Raw genomic sequence first — 23,180 nt, forward strand, 5'->3', positions numbered from 1 at the left:
TATTTTATTACAGAAGGATCGCATTCGTTCTTTAACCGCAGGCTTTGTTAACAAGTCTGCTGTATTGTTCAAAGTTCTAACATATCTTAATTCAAAGAATTTGTTATTCACATATTGTCTCACAAAATGGTAACGAACATCAATGTGTTTGCTGCGAGAGTTCTCAACCTCAGATTTAGAAAAATCAATAGCAGCCCTGTTATCACAAAACAATTCACAGCTTGGTACGTTCAATTTGAGTTTCTTATCAGTTAGCACATTTTTTAACCACACTAACTCCTTGGCTGACTCCGATAAAGAGATATACTCAGCCTCCATGGTAGAAATTGAAACACTTTTCTGTTTAAAGGTTTTCCACAAGATAGGGATATCACCCACATATACAATAGTTCCTCCTATTGACACTCTGTCATCTCTGTTTGATGCATGGTCTGCATCCGTGTAGCACTTTATTGACAAATCTAAGATTTTCGACAAATCAAGCATATTTTCTTTTGTATATTGCAGATACCCTAATAATTTCAGTAAAGCTTGCCAATGTTTGATACCAGGATTTTCTTGATACTGCGATAAAATATTAACAGCATAAGATATTTCAGGTCTTGTCCTACTTGCTATAAAGGACACACATCCAAGAACACTTCGGTATGGAATGTTTTCCATTTCTGTTTTCTCCATTTCTGTTTGTGGGCAATCCTGCATTGACAAATTTAATCCTTTAGCTATTGGCAATGAAACTAAGGGTATGTTGTACCACTTGCTAAAATGCTTCACTGTATTCTCTATATATTCTTTCTGGTGGATTACTAAATGACCATTAATTTTCTCAAATTCTATACCTAAAAGTTTCCTTGTTTCTCCCAAAACCTTTAGTTCAAAATTTTGATTCAACTCTTTTAAAACTAGATCTATGTTCTTCTGACTTTTTCCCATTATCACAATATCATCTACATATAACAATAGCAACACATTATCTCCTGTGAATATTCCATTGCACCAACTAATTTTTCAAGCTTTAATTCATATAACACGCTAGTTACTTCAGTGTACCACTCATGTCCTGATTGATGTAATCCATATATTGCCTTTTTTAATCTACACACTTTTGATGGATCCACTACAAAACCTTCAGGTTGTGCCATATAAATTTCTTCTGTTAAGTCTGCATATAAATATGCACTTTTTACATCGACTTGACAGTGAACCTGTGGTGTGGTTAAATCAAAAAGGGGGGTGACTAACATTAAGTCAAATTAAGATTAAATAAAATTTAGATACTAATTATGTAAAGGCCGAAAAGGTATAAATGGTGAACAGAGGAAGTGGGTGCAAACATTAAGGTAAGCGCAACAAAGGAGCATGCTGAAAAAAAAAGGAAGAGAAAACAACTTATACTGTAAAATTACTCACCAGACTCATAGTTAATGATGCAGAAAATCATAGTTTATTTATAAAATAACATTTAAAAACAGGTAAAAATGCTTGGCAAACATGCCAACACCAGAAATCTCGGCCTAAGCCGCAAAAACTAAACAAAACCACATTTTGAGAGAAAAACAACTGCTACTGACTATTTCTTCATTATGAAGATAGGGGAGAAAACTCTCGCCAAAAAAATTAAACTTTTGCGAATAACCACTCGGTTGGCTGGAGAAGGATCAGAGGGGCAAATCACAGAGCTGCAAATATTGGCCAACTGGCGAAATTAATTGTTAAGCTCCATGCCAAACATGAAGCGGGGTTGTCTAAAGTGGTGACACACCTGGTAAAGAATTTTGTGGAATGTTCTGGAACATTCTTGTCGCCATCATAAGATCAAAAGGGGCGCTTTGCATTTGATGCAAGCCGAAACGTGGGAAAGGTGACTTGGTGCCAATTCCTTCTCCCTCCAACAATAGGGGTTTGCTGGCTGGACATACATCTTGCTGTCAGCAAGTAACAAAAGGAGGAATCTTCTTTTAAAGGAAGAACATAAATGCAGAAAAAGATTACTTTTCCAAGGTTACAAAACAAATTGAGGCTTAAAACTTAAATATTACATGAAATATATTACAAAGAATTATTGAATACTGATAAATAAATAACATTAATTACAAGTGTAAAAGGAAGAAATTAAAAAAGCATACAATTAAAAGTTTATCACAAATTTAACAGTTACAATTATTTAAGCGTTTAATACATTATTAACAAATTAACAATTAACAAATGATTATTAAATTAGATGAATGATGATGATTAAATAAATTAAGATGATTAGATAATGAAATTGGATAATTAAATCAGAATTAACAATTGATTTTACTTAATATGTAGTATACCATACTACAGAACCCAGTTCATGAAACCTACAAAAATAGCAAAACATAGTCTTATGAGAGAAAAATTAACCACAGGACTATACACTTCGTAATAGTCAATACCCTGTTGTTGCTTAAATCCTTGTGCAACAAGTCTGGCTTTATGTCTCACAATTTTATTCGATTCATCGATTTTTAGGTTGTACACCCATCTACTACCTATCACTTTAGTATCCTTCGGTTTCTCTACCAATGACCACACTTCTCTTTTCTTCATCATTTCAATTTCCTCTTCCATTGCATTCTTCCATTTTTCACAATTTCTTGACTCAACTGCTTCTTTGTAGCTTTTTGGAATATTATACTCAATTAAATTTGCTTCATCTTCTTGTACTATGCTGACTTCATTTCTGGTTACTTTACCAGAATATTCATTCCTACCACTAAAATCAAATATATCTTTTTCAAATTTAATTCCATGACTATCGCGATATTTCTCAATGTCATTTGATGACCTAAATCGGTTTTTAGACCCTTCTATGAAATAATAAATATCATTTCTAGATCCATCTGATCGTTTAGTTGCTTTTCTTAACCAGTTTAAATCTGATACCTTCTTGATGCTTTCATGACTACAACTTGAGTCAAATTCTGGCCTATGAATAATATCTTCATCACTTGATTCTTCTTTTTCATTCCATTTTGTTCTTCTTGGTGGTTTTTTGCTTGGGTCCAGGATGACTTCCACTGAAAATTCATTTTCATTGAATTTAACATTTTTTGTTTCTATCACTTTACGATCTTCAGGTAAGTAGATACGGTAACCCTTGGTTGAAAAAGCATAACCTAACATTATACCTTCTTTGGCACGCATTTGGAATTTATTTCTCTTTTGTTTCGGTACACCAACATAAGCCTTACATCCAAACACTTTAAAATACATTACTGGTGGTTTCTTTCCATACAACATCTCATACGGTGTTTTCTTTCCTTTTCTTGAAATTCTGTTCCACGTATGAACAAAACAACATACTGCTTCATCCCACCATTCTTCATTCATGTTACTATCCTTCAACATAGATTTAATGGCATCCAGAGCAGTTCTATTAAATCTTTCACATACACCATTTTCTTCTGGCGTATAGTAATTAGTTCGCTCAGCACAAATTCCATGCTCTTCTAAGTATTGTTCAAATTGGTTGTTGCAGAACTCACCGCCATTGTCACTCCTGATACACTTTAATTTTCTTTCAGTCAAGCGTTCCATCTTTGCATGATAATTCTTAAATTTCCTAAATGCTTCACTTTTATTCCTCATAAGGTATAAAACTACTGCACGACTGTAATCATCTATAATTGCTAAAAAATACCTATTTCCTTCTTTTGAAGTTTTCGGCATAGGACCACAGATATCCATATATACTACTTCAAGTGGTTGAGAAGTACGACTTGGAATTGATTTAAATGAGATTCTATTGGACTTGGCAAGGAGGCAAGTGTCACAATTTTCATCTGGTTTTTCTATATTAGGTAATCCCCTTACACTCTGGTTCTTGCTAGTTTCCTTAAGGTAGTCAAAATTAATATGACAGTATCTCCTATGCCACAATGTAGCTATATCTGTTCCTGATTTACAAGTGCCAACATTAAATCCACTATTTTCAGCTTTTGGAGTTCCAGTTTTATATTTGTATGGCTTCAGGTAGTACAATCCGTCTTTTCTAGTGGCATAAAATAACTTCAGACAATCATTTGAATAAATCCATAATTTTCTCTTCGTTCCAACAAAATTAGCTCCTGCAGCTTCTAATCGTGAAATAGATATTAGGTTTCTTCGAATACTTGGGTTGTATAAAACATTTGTTAAAGTTATATTACTCATTTCTCCTCCTACTTTAACTGAAAATTCAACAGTTCCTTTTCCTAGTACCTTACTAGAAGTATCCCCAACAGCCAAAGCCATGCTTACATTATTTGTTTCTTCATAACTTGACATTAATGTTTTGTTTTTACAGAAATGTGTAGTTGCAGCGGAATCCAAAACCCATATTTTATCATCATTTTCAATCATGGTTTCACCAACTTCCACAGAGTGTGTTGAATAAGTCTCAACTAAAGCAGCTGTCTGATCGTTGAAATTCCTTTTCTGTTTACCCCACTTTGACTTTACATTTCTGGCATATCTATCTCTACAATTTGCAACTAAATGTCCATACTTGTGGCAGTGATGACATGGACCAATGACTTTTCTATTATTTTCTACAAATTTACTTTGAGATTTTTTTCTGTCTCCATATCTTTCTTCATCTTTACTTATAGAAGAAATGTTAAACGTACTAACCTCTGGACGAATATCAGCTTTCACTTGTGTAAGTCTGCTTTCTTCTCTTATGAGTTCTTCGGCAATTTTATCAATCGTAAAATCTTCATCCTTCCAACGATAAATTAACTGAACTATACCGGAGAACTCAGGTGGTAGATGCCTTATTGCTTGGAAGCCTTGAAATAACTGACTTAATTCATGACCTGCTTCACTAAGCTTCTTCACTGCTGTTTTAAGTCTAGCAATAAAAAGGCCTATACTTTCATTAGCTTGATACTTTATGCTAAAAAACTCATCCAGTATCTGAATGAGTCTAGCTCTTGTTTTTGGCTCAAAATGCTGAACCAATTTCTCCCAAGCCTTTTTACCATCTAAACAATCTTGAATAAGCGGTCTGAATTCTGGCTGAATTGCATAATACAATGTAGAAGATGATCTATCTCTTCTTAATTCAAATTCCTGTTTTTCTCTTCTTGTAGCTGAATCTTCCAACTCTTCTTCTTTTCCATCAATAAATTTCCAACAGCCTTTATCTAATAACAAAATTTTAATGTCTGTTTTCCACCTGTCCCAATTATCATAACTTAATAAGTTAAAGCCTTCTGGTAGCAAAGCCATTCTCTATAAAAGTTCTTCAGAATATATTTCTAAATATCAATACAAATTGTTCACGGCCCCCTTCTAAAATGTCCTGACCCATAACCAATGTTGAAAAATAGGAGCCAGCTTACTAAGTATAATATATTGAAGACATCTATTACTACTCAAAAATTCACTTCATGGAAAAGGTACAACTATATTTATTGAATATAAATCTTTAAATATAAAGTAAGAAAAACTACATTCAAATAAACTAAACATAACTCTTTAACATCACATAGCTCTTTCTAAACATAACATAAGAGAAGAAACATCCTCTAACCAAAGCAAAGATATATCTAACTAAGACCAGAAACACCCACTTCCTTCTAGCTGAGATAACAGGAAGTGACCCAACTTCCCGTAGGAAGTGACCCAACTTCCCACAGGAAGTGACCCAACTTCCCACAGGAAGTGACCCAACTTCCCACAGGAAGTGACACAGCCAAGAGGAAAATACTGTTTACATTTCTATTTGTTTACATTTTCCCCTACAACCACAACAATGGATCTTCAGTGGAGTTTGTCGGAAAACGAACGAATGTTTCCTTGTGGAAGTGCAAACCGATCCACGTTATTGAAGGCAATTAAGGAAAATATCGAAAAAGAAACTATAATATATTCCGATTCATAGAATTTGTACTGCACTAGTAAGTTGGAAGATGAAAGCTTCGAGTATTTCAAAGTGAACCATAAATACAACTTTGTCGATCCGGAAACTGGAGCGCACACGCAAAAAATAGAGAGACTGTGGGGCAGTGCTAAATGGCGAAATGAGAAACACAGAGGAACGACGCGCCATTATCTTGAAAGTTATCTTGCTGAATTTATGTGGAGAAGGCAAACGGAGGACCCATTTGAAAAAAATTTAAGCAATGTTAAAATTTTTATGTCTCCGAAATAAATAAAGAAGAATTGAACCATTTATTTAACTGTTTTTTTTTATGTGTATGCTGTGTGTTGCGACTAATAAAGTCTGCTTTGTGTGATTTGTTCCGGCGGCTGTGTGCTGTCGCCAACAAGTCTGCTTGGCGAAATTTGTGCCGCTGTAATGAAAAAGTACCTAAATAATATTTAATAATGACAATAAAATATTACTTTTAGTTAAAAAAAATTATTGAGTGTAAATATTTAGTTGTGATTCATTACCATTAAATAAATGGTATTGTACAAATCTGACTGTATTCAGTAACTTTTTTTTAAAAAAATAGTCAAAATTTTTCAGCTTTTTCAACAATTATGTTAATTTCCTTCATCCATCTGTATTAGGTTGATTGCTAAATTTTTATTCCCAGATCCCTGTATACCAGATCCCTGAAATTAATAATACATATTCTAGTTATTACGGAGACAATAAGAAATAAAGACTGCATGAAGAAAATAAGTTTTTGGATGTATGTTTCATGTTTTCTTTACATAATTAGTTAAGCACAAGGTATAATATCCCATATTCTACTTTACTAAAGAATAAAGTTTGTTTCAAATTATATTTGTAGTAAGCTAACATTGTTGTAGTAAGGCATTGCAACTTATTGTCACTGCAATTTCTAATACCATTTTTAATTTTTAGGACAATATTCCCTCTTATGACTGCCGTATAAAGATTTCCCAGCTTTTAATTGAATTGGAACTGTATGATGTAAGTATATATGTATATATATTTTTGAGCAGGCAGAAGTTTATGCATGCTATCTTGTGTTGCTATTCATTTTTTTTATATATATATATAGAAACTACAGCTCCACAACGATTTTGCATTGACATGGTTTCCACTTAATTTTAGAAACTAAATTTCTCTAGGAAAATTTCAGATTACATTATTTCATTAAAAATATAATAGTTTTCTTTTAAATTCAAAAAGCAACAAAAGTTACATTTTGATTAAAATATTAAATTTTGTAAAAAAAAGTAGATAATTAAATAAAAAATTCACTAGGCAAAGGTTTAACAAGTTGGTTTCATAACACTCAAGTATATAAATTGTAGATAAAATATATTGTACACAAAAATTTAATGAAATATAGCTTATTAAGAGTCACTTCAGTTATATTAATTGCTGAACTAATTTATACAGAAAGTTTAATTTTAAAAAACTTAGATCTAACCATATTTTTAGTTTAACTATACTAAGAAAAATTTGGAACAGGAAATTCTTAAATAGAATGTATTTTTCACAAATTATTCTAATACAGTAGGGAACCGATTATCCGGAACGATCGGGACCATCGCTATTCTGGATAACTGATTTTTCCGGTTTTCTGAATCGCTACAAAAAGCCGTTTTTTTATCGTTAAACCCAACTAAAAAAATATATATATATTTGGAAATTATCTTAAAAAGAAGAGACGATGAAGTAATACACTAATGATTATTTCTAAACTGATGGTAAGGTAAACATCTTTCAAAAAAGAAAGAAAAATCCTAAAATCTTTTGAAGAAAAAAAAATCTTTTTAAAAAAATCGCGGGAAAATTTATCGAATTTCGTTCCGGTTTTTTGGTTTTCCGGTTTTCTGATTTCCGGATAACGGGTTTTGTACTGTAATAAAAAAGAATTTAAATATATAATAGAATTTTTACAAGAAGTAATTAAAATAGATGTGAGGCATATTTATTTTGAAATTGGTTATTTTTCAAGTTTTGTTGCAAGATTTTTCCAGCTTTTGGCCCAAAGTTGTGTTGTTCCTTAATTTTTTTACCTTAAAATGAAATTTTCTGGCAATGAAGTCAGATTTGCTCATCTTAATTTGTTCATCAAATTTACTATTAATAACAGGGATTTTTTTCTCATGTTATAGGCTTTTTGTTTTTAAAATATGCTAAACTTTTATGTCAAACACCCTGTGGCAGAATTTTTTTGGGCTTTCTGTGACATACCTCTCTAATGCTAATATCTTTCTACAAGGTACTTAACAATAACAAACATACATGTTACTAATTTAAAGTAGCAGAAGCAACTTTAAGTTGAACTTCAAGAAAATAAATAAATAAATCGGATCATATAAAGTAATTTTTTTAATTGAATATGTAAAATATTTTTTATTCTAATATTATGGGCGATGTTCTCACATTTTGTAATTCGTCATCGCATTAAGGACACATTAAAAAAATTCGCGAAATCTATAACAAGAACTAACGGAAAAACTATCGATGTCGAAATCACGCAAATTGTACTCTTCGAAAAAGAGTTACTAAATGCGTGTTTTCATTTCAAGATTCAGTTGTGATAAAAAATATTGTATTAAAAATGTCGGATTTTAAAAGCTATGTGGAAATCAGTAGTAATATCTGGATGAAAAAAATAGAGTCGAAATTTCTACAGGAAAAAACAAATTATTCTTCATTATTCTTTGTTTTATTATTCTCAAATCAGAATAGAAAATTCACAAGCCATTTTTTCCCCACTTCTATGTGCGAGACTTGATGTGCTCTCCGCTTGCTATTATTTAATTTTGTTCTTTAATTTTAGGAGGCAACTAAAGTGCTTGATGGCCTTATTGAAGAAGATGATGAAGTTGTTCAAGTCTGGTACTTGCTTGGTTGGATGAATTATATTCAAGGGGATGAATACAAACTAAATGCTCATTATTATCTTATCAAAGCCAAAAAGGTTATTTTTTATTTATTTTTTTTCATTTCTAGCACTTGATGTGTACATCATTCGCTGGAGTGTAAAAACACTCTGCACAGACCCATAAGGAATAACAACAAATATTTAAAAAAATTAAAACATTCGAAATACAAAAACAATTAGAACAAAGAAACATTAAATAGAATATCAACAGTAGAAATATAAACAGAAAATCAGTCAGTTAGCAGTGCCTGCAACTGTTCCCTAGCATTCAAGTATCTGTCGTAAATGTTGCCACTAACTGCGGGGCAAACCCCCACGTGATCAGCCTTTTTTGGGGAGGCCCTGGACAAGGCACAGTTCGATTGGGAAAGATTTCAAGTCTATGGAGGCGAGCGCCAAGGCAGTCATGTCCGATTTCCAACCTAAAGGCAGCAACCGCTCGGGTGATCAGGGATCTTATTCAGAGTCTCCCACCAGACCTTGTCACCAATTTGTTCATTTAAATTATTTTCATAGCTCGTTTATCGTGTTTTTAATTATTCTATTTATGGAAGAGTAAGAGTATGGAATTTCTCTCTGGAAGCTCTCTAAAATACCTGTTCCTGTTTTAGCAAGAAGATCTGCCATCTCGTTTCTATAGATATTACATATATATATTAATTAGATATTACAGTATGGGATACTAAATCCGATGAAATTTATTTTTTTTAAGAACTTTTTATTGAGAAGAGGAAAAAAAATCAGTTATATTCTCTTTTTATTTGGAATTTTATTCTGTTAAAATAAGTAACTTGATTTTATCTTTTAAAAATAAAAACATTAAGAAAAATAATAAACTGTGACAAATGAAACATCTGTTCCTAAAGAAGTTTAAAATAAAGTGAAAGTAAAAACACCTGCATTACCAAACAAAATAAAACAACAAAATGAACAAAATAAAGAAATGCAAGTTTGGAGAAGCTGATCAATCAATCTTAACAGCTGTGCACATGCTCTACTGGTTTGTCTCCACATTTCCCTCTCCTTTCTTTGACCATAAAAATTGGCCTCACTCAGTTGGCATTGAAACTACCACATGGGGTACAAAATGAATTCTGTCTTTGAGTCTCCTTGTCATTGCTATAGTGTCCTTACTCTTGTGCAGCTCTTTCTTTCTCTTGCATCCCTTGTTTTTTTCTTTTGTATTTTTATTAGTCATTAACTGTTAATTTGTATTTTTTTGTTAATTGTTAGCTTGTTTTTTATTGTTATTTGTTAGCTTGTTTTTTATTGTTATTTGTTAGCTTGTTTTTTATTGTTATTTGTTGTTAGCTTGTTTTTTTTAATCGTTATTAGTTGTTAGCTTGTTTCTTGTAGTTATTCATTGTTAGTTTCTTATCATATATTTTTTTTTTTTTTTGTAGTTCCTTGTTAACCCTTTTTTTTGTGAGGTGAGCATCTTTTGTTAAAACAAAATGTTATCTAAAAGAAAAAACGAGAACAAAGATCTCGCCCTGAAGAAGAAGATATTATTTCTTAGTTTTTTGTCTTACTATTTAGTGGAACACCTGCAAAAAAGCTTCGTTAGTAATATGGCGTTGTAAGCTCAACGATTTACGACTTAGAAAAGCAAAAAGCTGCAATTTTGGAATTTTTTGCCAAAAGTGATTCTCACAAGCTAATGAACGAGCGAAAAACTTTGCATCGTTTCAAAAATAAAGATTTGTATGAAGTTTTGATGGAATGGATAAATAAGGCAAAGGAGTGACGAAAGGATTCCTTTGAATCGGACAATTATAATGGAGCAAACGAAAGAGTTTCATAAACTCTTAGAACTGGAAACTGGTTGTGGTTATTCTTCGGGGTGGTTTAACAAATTTAAGAAGCGACACGGAATCACAATTTTAAGCATTTCATGTGATAAAGTGCTGGCAGATATTGAAAATGCAGAATTGTTTGTAGAGGAATTTACGATCATTGTGTCTGAAGTTAGGTGCTCTTCAGATTTAGTGCCGATGAAATGCCACTACAATGCCGATGAAACTGGGTTGTTCTGGAGAGATTCCCAGCTCAGCTTTTGAAGAGAGAGGACGTGTTTTTCCTCTCTCCGCTATAACGCTGCTAGTTTCGTTCTTCCCCCTCCAGGATCATGTTTAAAGACGCACGGCACTCACCTCAGGCCAACCACTCATTCTCACCGAACCATCTCGCATCCAATATGCCATAAAGCGGGGCTTCCTCAAGAAATACCAATTCCCCTCCACTCATTATGGATATTAATGAATTACATCGAGAAAGCCCTCCACCCGCCTGTTTCACTCAACAAATGGAATTTCTCCCGACTTCCTCTCCTCCTTCCTCTAGTTACAATCCTGGATATCAACAAAAACTTCACTCTCCAAACTAAATAGCATCTTCCACTTCCCTTCTTGTTTACGGAAATGTGGACTTACAAAAGATCAACAAACTACACAATAGGTACTCTAACAAAGGAGAATCATCTAACGAGGGAACACCTGCAGATAATTCCACCCCCCCCCCTGTCACCCTCCCTCCATGCAGGAAGAAGGAATAGCTTCCTCAAAGCAACCAGGCGAGACGGCGTTCCTCCTCCTCCCGGGTATAGAAGGAAAGGATCTTTTCTTCCCCCACTGTGATGATCTCCCCTACCTGAAATATACGGACTCGATGGGATTTCTTATGTTTTATTTTATATATACGAACATATTTTGAACTATGGTATTATAGCAAACTACGAAAACGTACGAACTTTTGCTTCCATAAAAGACATTCCATTACCAGTAACAATTGACTGCATACACAAACTTTGTGAATGTGTAAAGAGATCTTTACTCAGGGATAATCTCTCTAACATACATGTCATAGCAAATTCCATATTTCAGGAAATGGGTAAGCCCCTCTCAAACCTAAATATCTCTATTATTAATCTGGGCAACTATTGTTTTGTCAATAATGCTTATCCTTACCATATTGGCTCTGATTTCGACAATACTACTGTTCCCTATATTGTAAACCAATTTGATCCGGCTATTAATCATCATCTTAATGAAATACTCACATTCAAAACTCGTCACCCCCTTCTCTTAGCCGTTAAACATTATCTGAATCTTATAAGGAGAATGTTGCAAAATAAATTCAGGCAAACCGTTAACTTAACACCCTTCTCTAAGGGAGAGGGTGGATCCTCTCTTCCCTAGAGGATTTCTAATATTCAAAACTCTTTTTCGCCCCTTATGGACCTTAATAATAATGATAACGAATACAATTCTTCCCTCCACAATATTTCTAATACTAACGACATTAGCTCTGACGATCCTAATTGTAATAACCCTCCCCTAAACCATACCCCCATTAATAATCACAACTCACCCCCAACAAATCCCCCTCCAAACCACCAGCTATTATGCTGCAAACTGATCAACCATATTCCTCCAATGCTAGAATACCTTAATGACTCACTCAATTTCAAAATTACTTTCAAACCAGATGATAATTATCTCAAAATATTTACCAACACCCCAGAGCGACATAGGCTCACTACTAAATTCCTCGTAGAACCAGAGATAAATCACTACATAATCAACACCAGGCCATTGAAATTTGTTCTCAGAGGGCTCCCAATCAGTACTGACCCTCAAAAAATAATGATTTGAATAAGATTAATTTCCTACCTATTGAGGTAATGCAAATGCGGTACCCAAAAGGAGATCGCCGTTTACTCCCCCTCTTGCTTATTAAAATGGAGAATACTCCCCATGCGAATAAAATTATTAGATTTTACAGAACTTGGGTTCTTTCAAACCAAATTCAAAAATAATTCCCTTATTTCCCAATGCCATAGATGTCAACTGTGGAGACACTCTAGCCAGATGCCTCCAAAATGTGTTAAATGTGGAGGTGACCACTTCACCTCTAATTGTTTAATTAATTGTTTACCACCCCTAAATCATCCAAGTTACGCACACGTCACAGCTTGTTCCACTCCATCTCAACCCAACCACCCCCAACAAATCCTCAACACTAATGAACTCCCACCCCATAATTTTTTAAACTCCCTGCAACTGATCAACGAACTATTCAATGATAAATCCTTTCGAGATCTTATTAACTAAATGGTAACTGTTCTCCCACAGCTTGCTAACATTGATAACCCCATTAATAAACTATTTTCTCTTCTTGAAACTATCAACCCTACTAACTAAATTCCTCTTATATGGCCACAAAAAAATTCTTCTCAATATTATCACTTGGAACGCGAATTGCGTCTATAATAAAATAGATGAATTAAAGAGTTTTTATTGACATACACACACCTGGTTTAATTTTAATACAAGAACACGCCTAAAACCTTACCAAAACTTTAAAATTAGAAACTACACTATATATAGAAATGATTGAATTAACTCAACGAATTCTGCCAGATTCTGTCAACCAGGCGGCACTGCGATTATAAGCAATAATAATATACCACACCAATTCAGTAATACACCTACTCTTACTAACTCAGAAGCCACAATTGTCAAAACTTTTCTACAGCCCGATGCACCAACCACCTTTATCTCCATATACATTCCCCCGTACAAAAACCTACCGAGCACACCCCATAGAGTCATCTTTCCAAACAATGATATTACAAATCTTCTAAATTATAACAATCCAATTATTATAATGGATGATTTTAACGCACATTATATCGCCTGGAATTGTAATAGAGCTAACACTTTTGGGCTAACCAGGGGTCTGTTTAGAAGAAATTTGGGTCCGTTAACGAACTCTTCACAAAGTATCTTTTAATAAAAACGGACCCTTCACAAAATAATTTATCTTTTAATCGGACCCTTCACAAATTTTTTTATCTTCATTATTGTTTTGTTAATCGAATAAACCCTTCCCAGGACAAGGAGGGGGGAGAAAGACAGATGCAAACGAACTAAATTTTGTCTTCTGCAGACGCTTCCTTTATTCGTCTGAAATGAATATTCTGCTTTCAGCAGATAGGCTAAATTCCAAATATTTGTATGTTGCATCTCTAATTTAGTAGCAGCAATTGCTGTTTATTTCTGAAAATTAAATTTTTTTAGTTAGAATTTTTCAGTGTTGAGCATAATCTTGTATCTCTTTACAATTTAAAAACTCCTTGAAAAAGTTTTTTTGCAGTAACTTTGCTCTATTTGCTCTAATTCACATAAACAGGACCCTGGTTGAAAGAATGTGGCTTAACGTTAGACCCCTGCTAGCACTACACAAACTAATTAATAACTTAAATATTAAACTATGCGCTCCTGACACCCCAACTAGACATGGTGGCCATTCAAGGTCTACTTCATTTCTTGATTTCTATTTAATTAAAAAATTTCCCCTATATTTGTAACATTACTACATTACAAGAAATGACCAGTGACCATAATCCAGTCATGGGGTCTTTTTTCAGTCTTTAATCTAACCGTTAAAGGCAGTAGCCTCTCCTACTCCCTCATCCCTAACTGGAATCTTTTTACCAATACAATTAGCCAAACCACACACCCTCTATCAATTACTCTGCCCCCGATTCAATTAATAATTCTATTATCAACCTAACTGATTACATATATAACACTTTTAAAGACACGTCATCGAAAATAAAAATCACCACAAAATCATCCTTCCTTAATAAAGATATTAAGAATAAAATTAAACATCGAAACTTCTCAAGACATATTTGGCAAAAATCAGGTAAACTTGGCAATAGGACTACCTTCGTAAATTTCGATAAACAACTAAAATACGAAATCAAAAAATTTTAAAATAAGCATTGGGAAAGTCACATTAACTCATTAAATCCAGATGACTGTTTGCTATGGAAAGCCATTAATTTTCACAAAAAACAACCCCTAATAATCCCACCTCTCAGTAAGCCCGACAAGGAGCTCGCTTTTTCAAATAAAGATAAAGCTGAAATGATTGCCGATGTCTTTGAGAAGCAACTCTCCTCCAACCCCATTCTGTACCCCCTCGATAACATTTTAATACTACTGTTGAAAACCTCTCCCAAATCCCGAACAACTGTCTCAATCCTGTCCTACCAGATGAAATTATTACGTACATTAAGCAACTAAAGAGGAACAAATCCCCTGGTCATGACAACATTACCAACGATATACTCAAAAACCTCCCTCTTAAAATTATTTTTATCTTCACTAACATTTTCAACAAGCTCTACAAGCACTCCCCCCCCCCCATCTGGAAAACAGCTGTCGCTCTTCAAAGGTGGGGGTTCTTCCGCCCCATTAGCCTACTTTCGGTTTTCTCAAAACTCTTTGAATATACCCTCAAAAAGCATCTTCTACTTTTTTCAGACTCTAACAAAATTGTAAGCAACGAACAATTCGACTTTCGTCCCCTCCACTCTACTACCCACCAACTCCTCCAAGCTGTTGAAACTATTACCGGCTCCATCCAAAATAAACAATCCACAGCCGCACTCTTTCTCTATGTTGCTAAAGCCTTCCATAAAGTCTGGATCCATGGTCTTTTATATAAACTAATTAAACTTAACTTCCCGCATACACTTATCTTTATTCTAAAACAATTATCTTTTAAATAGATTCTTTTGCACAAAAGTTAATAAAATATTACCTGAACCCCGACCTATTCTTAGTGGGGTCCCCCGAGGATCTATTCTAGGTCCTCTCCTTTTCCTTATTTACTTACAGGATATTCCCACATCAAATTATATCCAAAATTACATTTTCGCTGATGATACAGCTCTTATGGCCACTGGCCAAGACAACCACTCGGCCATTTCTCAAATTCAAACCTTTTTACCCACATTAGAAAACTGGTTAAATGATTGGAAAATCCTAATAAACACAGATAAATGATTATCTGTAGCTTGAAACGTAAAATACCCAGCTCACTTACCCCATTCAATAATACTATTCCTTGGTCACCAACTGTTAACTATCTGGGTGTTACCCTTGACAAAAGACTAACCTGGCAATCACATATTACTAATACTATTAAAAAATTTCTCAAGCCATCATCTACCCACTTATTTCTATACGATCTAATCTATCAATCCAAAATAAACTAATCGTCCTCAACACTATTCTCTTACGCATCCCCCGTATGCAGCCTCTAGATACATAAATAACATTCAATCCTCAGAAAATGTACTGATTCGTATGATATCCAGGGCTCCCATTTATTTCAGGACCCAACAAATTAAAGACAAACGAAATATTTCTCCTATTGCAGAACACTTTGAAAATCTTGCAATTAAATTTTTTAATAAAATTCCATTAAACCCAAATCCCCTCATTAATCAACAACCTGATTATGATCCTGATGACCCCTCCAATAAACAGAGACCCAGATTTATCCTAAGAAATAAACCCCCATAATCTTTCTCTATCATTTACAGATTGCCCAGATTGATACGGATACTTACGTTTATAAAGTACTACCCATTTATCCAATATTTTTCCTGTACCATAACACCGGTGACTTCATTATATTTTAATTCTTATTTATATCAATTACCCATCCATTATTAATGCTAGTGATCCATTCATTTATTTCATTACAATACCATTTACCTAATCCTAAGGATTAGATTCTGATCTCGCAAAATAATTATAGTGAGTTTATCTTTTTTCTGTTTGTTATCATCTATTCACTACTTTTTGTTAAATCTCAAATCTCCCTTTGAGCACATATGGTGTAGTGGATAATACTTAAGACTCACTCCCCGTTGCTCACTGCTTTGATCCCAAATGGGTTCGCATAGTTTTGTATATAAATTGCTGCTTCATACATTTCTTCTTATATCTCACTTTTTATTTTTTACCCCCATTGAAGATAATCATGGACTAGCATTATCCGCAACAAATGACTCTTTCTACTACTATGCAATACTCCCTAACGATTGTATTGCGACAATTGTTTCCTTTTAACTACCTATACCAATGTTATACTAACATTTTCTTATCCATATTGTTACATAATTTTATTATATTCCCATTCTCCATGATCCGTTAACAACATTATATTACTAATTTCAAATCAATTTTTTTTATTTCCCTAACTCATCTACTGAACTCTCAATTATATTCAGTTGAATATATGAAATATAACTCTCCTTTTATTTTATCATTTACCCCAATGATACTATGGTGCTAATAATTATTTATTATTTATATATGTATGTTTTATCCTTAAACTTATTTTTGTTATGTATTCTTTAATATCTTCTGATCCTATTTTATGAGAGTCTGCTCTACTTTTTTCAATCTCTTGCTAGACGGACCCCTTACGGGCCTTTCTTTTTCTCACAGCAAAAATAGCTGTATTTGTTTCTACCTTACTATAACACATTCCATAACAAACCCCACCCGATACTAGATTCCATCCTTACATCATCGATAAGATGCTGGAACATGCACAAAGAGTAAGACTCAAGGTCAACTACTCCTATCCCAAGAGGAGAGAGTTCGGTTTTTCAACTTGTTACTAAGCCAAAATACTTTCCCTTCACCCTCCCACAACACTCACTCCTCTTTCTCTCCCCCTGGCTCCCCCCAGGGTGAAGATATTCGCTGCCCCAATCTCCTCTCTGGGGCTGCCGCCAGGGGAGAAATTTTGTTCTTCAGCTCATGATCGCTTATGTACTGACTTCACCTTTTCTCATTCTGACGACCAGGGGAGAAACTTTCGTTTTTTATCCTTGTCGTATGTGTACTAGATCACAGCGAATTCTTGCTCCTCTGTTATTTTCCCTTTCCTCCCCCTCCAAATATTTAGTACATTAAGTTTCATCCATTTCTTATGCATATTTTGCTCCTGTTACCCTAGGAAAATTCATATATAAAATTATATACATATCCATGAAATATTATATTGTAATTTACCTACTTTTTTTTAATGTATTTTATTTCTATCAACAATCAACAAATCACAAATCACAATCAGTCTACAAATCTACAAATCACAATCAGTCGTGGTGTAGTGGATAAGACGCTCGACTACCAACCCTGTGTTCCATGGTTCGATCCCAACAAAGAACTTCTTTTTCTCAACCACTTCTGTTGCTCCTAATTAATTTTGTAAACAATGATTTTAACACAACCAAATCATGGTCTTACACTATATTATTATTATTATTTTCCTCATATTATTATATTATCTATAAATTGTATTATATTATGTAATTACTTCCCCTTTTATATGTATATTTTTTACTCCTTATTATATACGCAAACTTTGTGCATACTATGATTATTTACAATCCTCACTAATTTTACTCGTGACTCTATTATTATTATTTTGATAAGTGTTATTCTTTTAATTGTTTTATCATTATTACTATTGTAACTATAAATTTTTATTCTTATCATTTATACATCTCTACAAATACAATGTATTCTTATTGCAATTACTATATATTACAATGTGTATTTCTCTCTCATTATTATTACCCAAGACAATATTATTTATTTTTTGGAATTACTACTGTATCTACTTACTCAATTTTTCTCCTTTTTCTATTTCATTGATTATATTTTTATCTAAATCAAACATCCGCTCCACTTTTTAACAACTCATACTATTCTCGTCTTTCGAGGGTCACCCAAAAGTGTCCGCACTCGATGATGCTTCACTTTGGGTAGGAGATTCCCAACTAAACCACGGAAGAGAGCAGACGTCCCTTTCCCTCTCTCCGATCGACGTTAGTTTTGGATTCATTTTTCTCCCTCAGCGGGGAAACATGCGGCGCTCCGCGCAGCCGAGTAATTCTACAAACTATCAAAACAATGCACAAGATTGTGATAGATCTTCTATAAACTCATCATCATCGTCTTTGATAATGGACTTATACGAAAATCAAGGTGAAAGCCCCCGTCACAGTAACTACGAGCAAAGGCCGAACCATTATCCACTCTCCGCATCCTCTACTGATGTAAACAAACACGCATCCCTTTACCCTGATCAACAAACACAAGGGAATACATCACCATCCCAACACAATAGGATGAGTACCTCTCCATCCCCATCCAAAACAAACGCCTACGAACTACAAAGGATGGCGAAATTACACAATAGAATTCTATGCAGAGAAGGCGAGTTTCCACCTGCGGTATTCAGCCCCCCTGACTTCACTCCTACCAAGACTATTGAGGGACCATCTCAACATTTACTTGAGACACCTGTGCTCCCCTTACCAATCGAAGAAGAGGAGAAACTTCTTTTCCTCCCTTTCAATGACGGGCCCCCATACCCGCAATATAAAGACACAACCGGATTCCTCACCTATTATGACATTTATGAACATGTTATATCACATGGTATACAACCAAATGTGGACACTGCAAAAACCTTCAACCAAATTAAAAACTTACCTTTACCAGTTCCCAAGGAATATGCCCACGAACTTTGTGCGTGTATCAAAAACTTCAAAGCATTACAAACTTTTATGCTAAAGTGCAACACGAAAGAGGAAAAAGCTTTCACAATGGACAATCATAATATACTCACAATAAAGACAAACAACATTCTTCGTCAAATGGGTGAGTCAAGATTCCCAGCTAAACCACGAAAGAGAGCAGACGTTCCTTTTCCTCTCTCCGTTCGACGATAGTTTCGGTTTTGCTTTTCCCCCCAGCGGAAAAATAATGCTGGGAAATACGCGGCACTCACCACAGACGATTCGTGCTTCCAATTATGAAAATTTGAACAGTATTCATGGTAGCAATAGCTCATCAAGAAACTCATCACCACCTGTGCTTATGGATGTGTATGATAATCAAGGAGAAAACTCCCACTTCGTTAATTGCGAACAACGGCCTGACTACTATTCACCCTCCTCATCACTGCCAGATGTAAACAAGCACCCATCCTTTCTCAATCAAGATCAACAAATACAAGGGGTTACATCATCCCAATACAATAGGATGAGTACTTCATCATCACCCCCCAATTCAAACGCCTTTGAGCAACAAAGGATGGAGAATTTACACAAAAGACTTCACTGCAGAGAAGGAGAGACGATCGAGGGCACACCTGCCATCTTTGCCCCCCCCACGGCATCCCAAAACTTACTAGATGTATCTGTGCTCCCCTTACCAATTGAAGAAGAGGGGAAAATACTTTTTCTCCCGTTCAACGACGGGCCCCCATACCCGCAATATAAAGACTCATTAGGATTTCTTACATTTTACGATATTTTCGAACACGTATTAGCTCACGGATTACAAACTAATGTGGACAATGCTAAAACATACAAAATTATCAAGAACTTTCCAATACCAGTGCCTAAAGACTTTGTTTACGAACTTTGTGCTTGCATAAAGAAGTATAAAACACTAGATTCAAAAGTGCACTACAAAAGAGGAGAAATCCTTCTTCATGGAGAGCTATAATAATCTCACAACCAAGACAAACACCATTCTTCGCAAAATGGGTGAGTCTATTCTTGATACAAATTACTCTTTTATTCTGAGCAACTTTTGTATAGTTAACGACTCTTACCCTTTTATTATCACTCCTGATCAAAACTTATCATCGTTCCCAACAATAACCAAGCAATTCGATCCAGCTTTTAATGAAAATTTAAATAATCTTTTTACTAAAGAACTGCCATTAGCTCCTTCATCTCCTACTAATTACCTATCCTTCTACAGGGCCGTCTTTAAACTATTTGAGGCCCTGGGCACATTAGGATCATGGGGCCCCTATGACCTTGAGAAAACACTATTTAGTTACAATAGATAAAGAAAGACAAACAAGGTTCTAAATTTATTTTTATTTAGTTACTAGCTATAAAAAAATAGGAAATATAAAAAATAATCTACAAAAGTAACTCGCTTAACTTAAAATCCTTAGATTAATTCTATGTTGATTGCAAAGGTACCCTTCTAGATTTAAGATGAGCAAAATCGTTAATCACTTCTTCAAAATCTATGGTATTGAGAATATCACATTCTATGGACATCAGCGACAAACTATTTAATCTCTCTTGAAGCATTGTACTTCTTAATTCATTTTTTATTCGTTTCAATTTGGAGAAGGAGCGTTCTCCGCTGCAGTTAGTTACCATCATGCTTAAAAATATTCTCAATGCAATTTCTACGTTAGGAAATGTGTCTTCAATTTTGTTTTGCTTTAATAGATTATATACTTCCTGTACACTGTTAGATGCTTCATTTTCACTCTGAACATTTATTAAGTATTCTTTTAAATGTTGACATTCTATTTCTAACTCTTTTTTATTTACATCTTCGTGATAGATTTGAGAAAATTCTTTGCATCCTTGTCGTATCTCTTCGGAATTCAGAGTTTTTAAGTGAAAAAATAAACTAAAACGTTGACTGACGATCTCATATGAACTTTGTCGCTGTTTTAGATGAACACTCAAGGTATCGATTATTGGGAGAAAGGTTTCTACGTTGAATCGCTCTTTTCCATTAAATTGGACTGATGGCGCAGAGCCATCAAAAAAACTCTGCCGTGAGCTTCTACGTCTTGTTCTTTGAGATAGATCCTTGTAGTCAGATTCTGGGTTATTTTCTTTGGCAGATGATTCGAAGTTATCAAATTTATCCCTGAGGTTAGTAATAAAATCATAAAGTGAAGTCAACAAATTGGTTGCAACGTCCAGTGTTATTGTTTCTTTCTGAAGATAATTACTTGTTTTGTCTATTCTTTCCAATATAGTGCTCCAGATTTCCGTCAGTATAATAAATTCTAGATTTCCCATTTTTCTAGACAGACTAAGGGCTTCGTCTCTTGTTTCTCGTGCCTGTTCAGTATCGTTTGCGATGGTGATTAAAGCTTCTAATATTCTTTTATAACCCCCATGCAAAGCACTTACTGCATCAGCTCGGGCTGACCATCTGGTTTGTGAAAGACTCTTAACAACTTTTTTTGAACCTAAATGTTCTGTTAACATATTCCATCTGTGGATAGAGCCCGAAAAAAAGTTGTACACTTTCTGAACTATTTCAAAAAACTGTGATGCCTCCGGTACACACCCAGCAGCATGGACACCTACCAAGTTTAGTGAATGTCCTGCACATGGTATAAAGGTGGCAAATTCACATTTTTCCTTGATTCTTGTTTGTAGACCACTATACTTTCCCGACATATTTGAAGCATTGTCGTAGCTTTGTCCTCTGCAATCTTTTATGGGAATATCATGTATCTCTAAAAAATTTAAGATGGTCTCCGCTAAATACTTAGATTTATGTTCTTTAATAGGTATAAATTTCAAAAACCTTTCAACAGGAACACAGTCTTTTACGTATCGAATGATGAAAGTTAGCTGGTCAATATGAGACAGATCGGGCGTACTGTCAACGCTTATGGAAAAATATTTTGCTGATTTAACTTCATTTATAATTTTTTTTAGAACCTGTTTTCCCATTACTTCAATAAACTCATTACAGATATTTGCTGATAAATAAGAAATGTTACCCTTTCCAGGATTCCCAAATTTTTTTAAGTGATCTGCAAGAAATGGATCAAATTCACTCAATAATTCCACACAACCCAAATAATTTCCATTGTTTGGAGATCCTAGGATTTCATTGTCGCCGCGAAATGGAAGCCCTCTCGATGCCAAAAATTTTACAACAGCTACAATCCGTTTAAGTACGTTTCTCCAGTAATCCACTTCCTTTTGATGTTGAGATAATAAGTCTATATCTACTCTACCAACCGCTTTACTTCGTGCCAGATAAGTCATCATAGATTGCTTATGCGCTGGGCTATTTTCATGTGTTAAAATTATGTGATTAATATGCTTCCAATCATTACATCCATTCCGAGAGCAAAGATTAACATCAGTTGGGTTAAATAAGCAGCATGAAAAACAAAATACAGAGCATTTGGAAGGCGAATACAGCAACCATTTTCTTTCGACGCTTTCATTGTTCTTTAATTTGCGAATAAATAATGCTTTGTTGAAATATCTCGTTACTAATTTATTACCATCTTTGTATGTTCTGGATGCCTCGGAAAAGTCAGAATCTTTATTTTGAAAATATACTGGTCCCTTACGAATTAAAATTTCGCGATTTATTTCAACAAACTTTTCGTGAAAATAATCGGCGGGATCGTGCGATATTAATTCTTCTGTGTTGGAAAACTGCTGTTCAATTGACACAGTTGGAGTTGTCGGTTTTAGTGAAGTCACTGAAGTCGTTGCACTTTTGTCGTAGGAATAGTCGCTTTCTGATTCAATCTCTTTTTCAAAATTGGAACATGAAGGTTTAGAAATTCCCGCAATTTGTAATTGAGCTGAGTCATCATGTGGAACATTTATGAGTTGATTGCTACTTACAGAAGTTTCTCCAGTAGTAGTAGTAAAATATG

General features: G+C 34.3%; 1 protein-coding gene across 2 annotated transcripts in view; it reads left to right on the forward strand.

Moving 5' to 3' along the window:
* Positions 1-23,180, forward strand: part of LOC107446557 (uncharacterized) — a 53,445-nt gene that overhangs the window by 23,809 nt on the left and 6,456 nt on the right. For both annotated transcript variants that reach the window (XM_016061233.4, XM_016061234.4), the window contains exons 8-9: positions 6,830-6,898; positions 8,727-8,867. In XM_016061233.4, the coding sequence (XP_015916719.1) occupies positions 6,830-6,898; positions 8,727-8,867 (210 nt within the window). The remainder of the gene's footprint in view (positions 1-6,829; positions 6,899-8,726; positions 8,868-23,180) is intronic.

The sequence above is a fragment of the Parasteatoda tepidariorum genome, chromosome 10 (genome assembly GCF_982258835.1).
Source record: "Parasteatoda tepidariorum strain Cologne lab strain chromosome 10, Ptep-v5.0, whole genome shotgun sequence".
Lineage (NCBI taxonomy): Eukaryota > Metazoa > Arthropoda > Arachnida > Araneae > Theridiidae > Parasteatoda > Parasteatoda tepidariorum.